General features: G+C 46.6%; 1 protein-coding gene across 1 annotated transcript in view; it reads right to left on the bottom strand.

Annotated features, from left to right (window-relative positions):
* Positions 1-231: 231 nt before the first annotated feature.
* The window catches only part of Ntrk2 (neurotrophic receptor tyrosine kinase 2), a 305,974-nt gene continuing 297,322 nt past the window's right edge, over positions 232-8,883 (bottom strand). Inside the window, exons 17-18 of the mRNA XM_028772066.1 lie at positions 2,052-2,210; positions 232-460 (exon numbers count right to left, since the gene is read on the bottom strand). Coding sequence (XP_028627899.1) covers positions 275-460; positions 2,052-2,210 — 345 coding nt within the window. The 3' untranslated portion in view covers positions 232-274. The remainder of the gene's footprint in view (positions 461-2,051; positions 2,211-8,883) is intronic.

Genomic DNA, 8,883 nt, shown 5'->3' with positions numbered 1-8,883 from the left:
CCATGAAGCAGTGAAGACCAAAAATAAATAAATAAGTAAATAAAAGGAGAAAGAAACAAACCAAAGGGAGAGGAAGAGACAACGCCAGAAGCGAGTTAATACTGTCTGTGGATGGAGAAGTACACACTGCCTCCCCCGAGAGCCGCTCCTGGTCCTGTTCACACTGTCAGAGCGAAGGACAGCAAGGTCATGACATCAGCGGCAGTTAAGAGGTTCACCGTGTTGGCCAGTCTGAGGAGTGTCTTGGGAGGACGGTCTGGGGAGGAGGCGGAGCCTAGCCTAGGATATCCAGGTAGACGGGAGACGCCTTGGCTAAGTTCTGAAGGAGGGTGTAGATGCTCTTGATATTCTTTCTCGTGTGTGGCTCCCGCTGCCAGCACCCCAGCATTAGCTCGTACACTTCCTGGGGACATGTTCGAGGCCGCTGAAGGACTCTGCCCTGGGTGATGCATTCTATCACCTGGAGGGAGACCAGAGAGGCAGGATTAGCAGGGCAAAAGCCAAGCACGTGGGAAACGTCCCGGGGGCGCGGGGTGGAGGAACCAGAAAGGGCCTCTCCTTTCTCTAACTCTTTAAAAGTCAAGCCAGATTGTGATGCTTACCTCTGGATAGTTTGTGCTTATACAGACACAGGTGTGTGCTGACTAAATCGTGACAGTTAGCATGTGCATCTCCTTAACTGTTTGCCAACAGACAACGGGCTGATACAGTCTCCTAGTGAGATAACCATCATCCCCTTGTAGTTAAGAAGGACTTTTATGAAAGGTTACGAGGGAGGAGCTCAAGGTTCCCAACCTGATCTCCCCCTTACAGACTTCTAGTGAGAGAGACAGGGTTATTGTTTATAGGTGTGATCTTGCTATGTAGCCCAGATTGGCCTTGGACTCATGACTCTTTTGCCTCAGCCTCAGAGGAAGCACTCTCACTGTTTTCTCACAAGGAAGAGAACCAATGTGATTTCACAAATCCGGTTTAGGCACAATGTATTCACAAAGGGTTATCTAAATTCCACACAGAAAAGTCTTATGTGTTTCAGGTTTTGCCAGCTGAAGGTAGAGCCTGAATTACTTTTGTGTGAGGTGCTGACTGACAGGGACCCCCTGACAGCCGAAGTGAGTAGGCTCACTGGATATCAGAGCTGACTTTAACAACACGGGCATTGGATGTGAGAGAGACTAGAAACACTTGACAGAGGTGCTGTGTCTCAACACAGATGCACTGCTGACTCTCTGTATCCACGGGCTCCAGATGTGCACCCAAACAGCAGCAGACTGGAAATATGTGAGGAAAACGACATCTGTCCTGAGCATGTGCAGATGTTCCTCTTGTCATTGCTTCCTAAACACACCGCATGAGCGCTATTCGTATTTCCCATTGCGTTTGTGTGTGCTGCTCCCGTGAGCAAGATGGAGATGACCCACATGAAAGGAGATGCCCAGGCTGCCTGTGGATCGTACATTATTATTCGGTATTAGGAATCTGAGTGTTCTAAATTTGGCTGGGGCGGGGGTGGCTCTTGGACCCAATCCCCTACGATTTCAACAGGTAACTATATTTCTCAAAGGAATTGGAATAGGCAAACAAACGCTTGAGATTTTTCACCAGTAGTTAATGTTCTGGCAGAATCTGAAGAGGGGGAGGACAGGGTAACTTCTCTGGAATGGCGCAGGGACTCTTGCCGGAGCGAGGGGCGTGAGCGGCTGAAGCTGCCCTTAATTTGTTGGACGAGCAATGTAAAATCATTCCTCAGTCCTGTCACTGGAAGGAGGGAGGTCGGGTCAGAAAACACAGCGCTTCTCTTTCTCCAGTCAATCTCTGGGGAGAGCTGTGGACTCAAATGAAGCCACCTGTGACCATGTCCTGCTTCCCAGCGCTCTCTCTCTCCCTCCCTCCCTCCCTCCCTCTCTCTCCCCCCCCCTCTCTCTCCCCCCTTCCCCCTCCCCTCTCTCTCTCTCTCTCTCTCTCTCTCTCTCTCTCTCTCTCTCTCTCTCCGTATGTGTAGTGTGTGTGCGTGCATTGCAGGATGGGATCTCTCCCAAACAATCACCCACCTCGTTGTTTGATAGCTGATACCAGGGCTGCTTGCCATAGGTGAAGATCTCCCACAGCACCACCCCCAGGCTCCAGACGTCACTCTCGGTGGTGAATTTCCTGTACATGATGCTCTCTGGAGGCATCCATCGGATGGGTAACATTGTGTGGCCACCGACCTGTCGGGGAAGGCATCAATAGGATTGTCAGTCATCTGGAACCAGTATGAAAGGTTGCCTCGAGGGAGGTGGCTCTTTCAAGGGACACTCAGGTAATAGAGTCGGAGGGTGAAGAATGGTCAAAACGGTGTTTTAAATGTTCTTTGCAATTCTCCTTTCCTTGAAACCAGAGGAGAGCAGAGGATATTCAGTTGATGTCCATTTTGGATTAACAAAGGCCCTCATGTACTTTCTGTTGGGAGCATCACCCATCCATTATCCATCTGATAATTTTGACCAAGATAACAAAAAAGGGTTTTTCATCCCAGCCTAGTGGTGCCAGGATGGACTTTACTATTCCCATTTTACTGACAAGCAATCAAGGTGCGTGAGTTGTTTTTGTACTCAAAACTTTAGATTCTCCTCTATGATCAGATAAGCTTAATTTTTAAAGAAAAATACCCATCTTAGTAAAAACAGAAGCCCCAGCATCACCTGGAGATAGCATCAGTGTAGCCATAGAAACTTGATGACGTAATCCTGGCAATCCCCTAGCACTGTTGAGGCCACGGACACTCGACAGCCTGAATTAGACATGGCTCAAGATGAACAGCTCATGGAAGCACTGCCCAGCTTTCATTTTCAATATCTATTAGTGACTTTTTATACAAAGGAAATGAGCCTGCCCATGTGTCTTATGACATCTCCTCCTAGGGCCATAAGCCATGTGACACAAATCCTGACCAACCAAGAGGAAGTACAGTGCAGTACAGTACAGCCTGGCTGTGTGAATCCCTATCTGACTGACCCTTCATCTCCATGAGCAGAACATTGATCACAAGAAGTTGCTGAAGTACATGGCGGCCCCAACCTTTCCCAGTGCTCGGAAGGACTCATGGCCAAGGGTATACGATGCCCCAGGGTCTGACAGCTTTGACCTCTGCATAGTGAAGACTGCTCTGGACAGGCACAGACTGGTTCTGATGCTTCCCAAGCCTGGTACACATACCCCCCCCCCCGAACCCCTGCAGTATTCCAGAAAGGTCTGAGTACACTGGCACATACATTTTCTAGTATTTGCTCCTGCTGTGCAGGACTCCTGCCTCTGTGACATTCTCTCAGGACATACCCGGAAAGCTGTCCACGGCTTACAGGCATCTGTCCTCTGCTCCATCGAGTTTCAGGAGCACAAACGGTGCATCACTGAACTGATGATGAGACTGCATCACTGGTTAGCATTTGCCCAAGGTGACACGTTGACATATGGGACAGACAAGTCTAAGGTGTAGCTGTCCCCCTAGTATTTTCAGTCACACAGCAGACATTTGCTGGGGACCTCATAAGGCCCTAAATGCAGCATGTCTCATTGCCATAAAAGACAGATCTCCAGGGGTTACAGTGAGCCTTTCAGAGTGACCTGTCACAATCTGTGGCTTTGTCTTCTGGCTGTGCTAAGTCCTACTGTTAAATGCATCTGAAGGGGAGAATCTTAAATAAGAAGTTCAAGTGTCTGCTAATATTTCTGGGAAGGTTTAGAGACGGGCACCTGTCTTTCAGTTCCTTCCTCTGCAGGTCTTTCCATAAGAGCCATTTATAAATGTGCTTCTCAGAAATCCTGAAAGGCAAAAGGGTCCAAAAAAAAAAAAAAGGCACTCAACTGCATGGTAGAGGAGCCAGCAAAGCCTGGAACTAGATGGGAGGAAAATATATTCATTTGTTCTGTGGAAATACTCAAGTTGTAGCCAGTTTGTGATCAGCACATGTTGAAGTGTGAACCAAAGTGTTGGGTTTTGCACACCAGCCCCTGAGAGCACGAGCTGCCTCCGGATCCTTGGGTCCTACCTCACCAGCATGTAGCTTGACCCTTCTTGGAGATTCAAATCACAGAGCACGCTCAAGCATCTGAGATGTTCAACAAACGAGAAGAGATTTAACTTTTTAAGTTTCTAGAGCGTATCAATATATATTTCTGGGAGGGAGACCTTCTAGAGCCAGACGCCTGTAAACTTTGGTATGTGCTGATTTCGAAAATGTCCAAGCTTTCTTTTTTTTCTTGAGTGCCTACAATGCCATCCTGTGCTCATCACCGATTTGTGACTAGAGACTTTGGACTCTGGGCTGTTTCCAATGTGGACAATGCTGACCGGTAGTAACACTGTTCTGTGTCCTAGTTTCTCTAAACTGTGGGTGAGAATCAACACAAGGGACCTCCATATTCCTCTGCTTCCAGTGACTTCAAGGCTACACTGACTATAGCCTCAAGTGGACCAGAGGCTCTGTCCTGATTTGCTAACGGCCAAAGAAAAAGCTCTTGTTTCCCGATACTCAAGCCTCCATTCACACGTCTCCCCGTCACGGCATTTCTTTGCTTGAGATCTGTGGGCCAGATTTTTTTTTCCTTTTTCTCTTTATTTCTTTCCAGGTTCTCTGTGGGGATTCCGCATATGTTCTATAGAGAATGCCTTCTTCTGTTTTCAAACGTGTGAGTGATGTGACCCTCTAGCGAGGGTTCATGCAGGAGCCACGAGTCTTCTCGCCCGCTTAGAACAACCCTGCACAGCCCTTTCTGGGTCTTTCCTCAGGATGTTCAGGCATGTCACAAGAACAGACCCACTAAAGAAACAGTCACAGTGGTAGCAGATTACTGTCATATTTTTTGTTGTAGACACTCCATGGTTTTCAGGCCATACAGAACTACAGTCTGCTCACAGCAGAGTACAGGGAGTCATTTGTTCTGAGCTGTACCGCCTGGGAACCTGCCCTCGAGTCCTTACTTAAATATTTGCGAGACTGAATTTAGTTTTCAAGTATGGCACTGGGAGTCTGAATTTCTGCCTCTGGTTGCCCACTGGCCTGGGGTGCTGGGAGATGCTCCAAGAGTCAGGTTGAGGCAGGCTGAGTACCCTTCACCTGGGCAGGCTGGTGGAACAAATAGGGAGATGAACACCCAGCTAGCAGCAGAGCTGACTGAGACCTGCGATTTAGAAACTGTTTCTAGTTCCTAATATGTTACAAACAACCATCTTGGGCTGTTTCCTGTTCTGATTGGTTAAATGCATAGGGTTAGGGTAGCCCTCCGATACTTCCAGTACAACACGCTATGGTCTGTTACTACAAACCACCACTTTGCATTGCTAATCGTCCATTCCCGGATGGTATCTCACCCTCTACAAAGAATCTCCATTCAATTATCCCAGTGTTTCCAACAGCTGCTCTCTGGAGATGATGTTGGCTTGCTTGCCCAGAGCCAGGTACAAACCGATTTCACTTTATCCTGATGGTTTTCCTGATGGTCAAACACATGTTCTATGTACAGTCAGAAGGCTGAGTCATGGATGCTCACCCATGGAAAACTTATTTATACTTTTTGCAAGGTCTGATCTCCCTGTAACCAAAGTTCTTTTTAAGTCGGTTCATGCGCCATTTTTTTTCAAGAAAGCCTTCCTTCTGTAGCTCCTTGGCTGTTCAGTGCCCCTAGTGTAGCTACAAGAACATATCAGATGCTCCCAGCTACTAAGGCATTACCGTTCCTAAACGGAACATCACTAATAAAGTCAGCTGACAGGGTTGTTGGTGAGCAAAAGATGGGTTTTTACAAGTGCTGTTGCTTCTGGAGAACGTTTCATGGTACTTTCTTTAAGACGGATTAGTATTTGCTACTCTCTGTCCCAAGTCCAAATCCTTCTTTTAACAATAGATCAAACAAAGCCTTAGTTTGGATGCAGAGGAAGTCATTTTTATTTGTTGTTTGATGTTGGGGTTAGGTAAGTATTGGGGTTGGTTAGAGAGATGGTTCAGAGGTTAAGAACTAATACTGCTCTTGCAAAGGACGTAAGTTCAGTCCTAGTCTGTAATTCCAGATCAAGGGGCATTAATGTCTCTGACCTCTGTGAACACCTGTGCTCATGTGTCTGCATGCATGTGCACACACACACACATACATACACACACACACACATACACACACACACACGCACACACAACTAAAGTACATTTTTTAAAGGTTTAGTTGATGAGATTCTTAACATCTTAAGACCAGAGGTCTGCAGGTAAGGACTCTCTAAGGTGTTCCAGAAACCTTGTTCTCAGAACAATGACCACACAGTGCTCTTGCTGCAGAGTTGGGTGGACTCCATCAGAAAGGAAGTCTAGGAAGATTTCTTGCTTCAAAATTGTGGGCGTAGTGATTGCAACCTGGTCACCAAGTCTCCACTCCTCCTAAGGCTGGAGCAAAATGAAAGAGCCTGAAGAAGGCCAGTGAAACCGTGAATCATAAAAAGAACTTATGGTGAAGGCTGCTCATCATTTCAACAATGTCTGTTGAAATGTTTTAGACATTGTTTTAGACAATGTCTGAGATCCAAGGACAAGATACCTGAAGCAAGCCGAGAAGCACGCTACATCAAGAAAAGCAGAGCACCTCGTGATTTTGATAGTGATTAACATAGAGTATCTGATTAAAATTAAGATTACAGCTATGTTTTTGAGTTGACTGTCCCCCCCCAATCTCTATCAACTTGGAAAGTGTTTTAAAAAGAAACGAACTAACAAAATCTGGAGAAAATACATTTCTTTTGAATAAGAATTCATGATTTTACTATTTTTTAAATCATGATGGCGTATCCATTACAACTACGCTATTTTTTTTAAAGACATATTTATTTTTCACTTTGTAGTGAAATGTACAGCCGATGTTTTGCTTCCATTTATACCTATTCACCATGTGCATGCAGGGCCGGTAGAAGCCAGAAGAGGGCGCCAGATCCCCTGGGTCTAGATTTACAAATGGTTGTGAGCTGCCCTTTGGGTACTGGGAACGTACCCAAGTCCTTTGCAAGAGCAACAAATGCTCCTAACATTTCAGCCTCCAAAATTTACTCCTTGCCTAAGAAATTCACAGGATATAGTCTGTAGTCATTAGCCATTGTAAATTGTGAGAAGTTCCATGACTTAACAAATTCCTTCTCTCCACTCGGAGACTAAGATCTGGTGAAATTAAAGAACTTCCAGTCAAATGTAAGTATAAACTGGTGACCGAGATCAGTGTTCCACGTCTCCTCTTCATGCTGACAGCCTAGGCTTTTTTTCATTCTTGCTTGCCTTGCACGCACGCACACACACACACACACACACACACACTCTCTCTCACACACACGCAATATCTTTATCTGTGGCCACAGTGAGTGTGCCACGCACAGACCATTCCCCAGTCGCACTGGGAGATGGGAGAAGTGAAGCCATTAGCTGTTCCAGTCTGTTGGCTTCTCTCAAAGCGCAGTGCCGCCCCATCCTCTTGGTTCATATTCACTCTTCTTCTCCACAGCCCCTGCTCTCAGGAATGCTAGCTGACAATCAGTCCAGGACCAGTTCTGGTCCTTGGCATCTCTCCTAAGATATCTCTGGTGTAAACGGCAGTTCATATCGGGACAGTACTTAGTTTCCCCCAGCTTGCCTCTTGTCTCCTCACACAGAAATTCTCAGCCCTACCATCCAGTTCCCTGACGGATTCCATTCTGTGTTTAGTGAAGGCCCACAGGGAGGTGAGAACAGATCACTGCCAATGCCTCGCTCGATCTGAAATCACAGGTGTTTGAAGACAAGCTATGCTGACCTGCGACCTTCTGAACTTGACCAACGAAGACCAATGATGCCTGGGAGACCACTTTCAGCTTGTGGTATTTACTCACCAAGTGACTGACAACTTGTTTGGAAGCCAGACATTTGACTCCCTCAGAAACAAGCTGGCCAAAGGGCAAGCCCCATTAAGAGATGATGGGCTGCCAGAGGCTTTTGGTTACATTAAATATTTAAAGGGCTCCTGGACCTCCATATCATGCACACACAAGACTGCTTTGCTCCAGCAAGCTCCCCCAGCCTGTTCCTTAAAAATGTAATAATAGCTGTAAACTTTAAGCAACAGTTGGGCATTATTTGCTCACCATGGCTGGCTTCTGTGTTAGAGGGTTAAACACAGGGCAGCCAAGCAAGGTCTTCCCCCTGAAGAAGAGCCTAGGAGGAGTCTTGCGGTTGGACTGTGGGCTGTGACCACATCCAGGAGGATGAGGGTTCTGTCAGGAAGTGTGAGATAGGGCTCCCACAGGGCTGGTATTGAGTGGGGGAATACTGCCAGGAGAGAAATTCAGCCCTGGTTTTTTAACTCCTCAGTGAAGCAACCCCTGGTCATCCAGGAGAAGTTCTGGTGCTGGTCTGACCACCCTACCCTCTCTTGTACATTCAAAGCTGATTATAACCAAGCCTGAAACTGATGATATTTAAAACCTTGAATATTCATGTTTACGTCTTCAAGTTTATAGAAACAATCTGGTCATAGCATAGTGACTTCAAGGCCAAATACTGTTGCATTAGTCAGAGAGGATGTCTGCAAACTTCTTGTTAATGATAGTGTTTTCCAAATGCCCTTTTCACAATTACACCACCTCTGTCCAGCCAGAATGGGGCAGGCTATCACACCGATTGAAGAACACTGCACACTGCCACTGCTGCCCTCTGACACTCATGTTAGGTGATGAGCCACCCTCAGAACATTGCTTTCATCGAGGAATTTTTACATACAAGAAATGGAGTCCAGTATCTCTCCTCGGCACTGCTTCCTTCAGAGGCCGCTGTGGTCCAGAGGAACTGAGCAGCTCTGGGAACTAGAAGGTGAGCCATTATGACTCAGCATCTACATCTG

The sequence above is a fragment of the Grammomys surdaster genome, unplaced genomic scaffold (assembly GCF_004785775.1).
Source record: "Grammomys surdaster isolate TR1022 unplaced genomic scaffold, NIH_TR_1.0 211, whole genome shotgun sequence".
NCBI classification, from domain to species: Eukaryota; Metazoa; Chordata; class Mammalia; order Rodentia; family Muridae; genus Grammomys; species Grammomys surdaster.
This window is presented reverse-complemented; position numbering and strand designations above follow the sequence as displayed.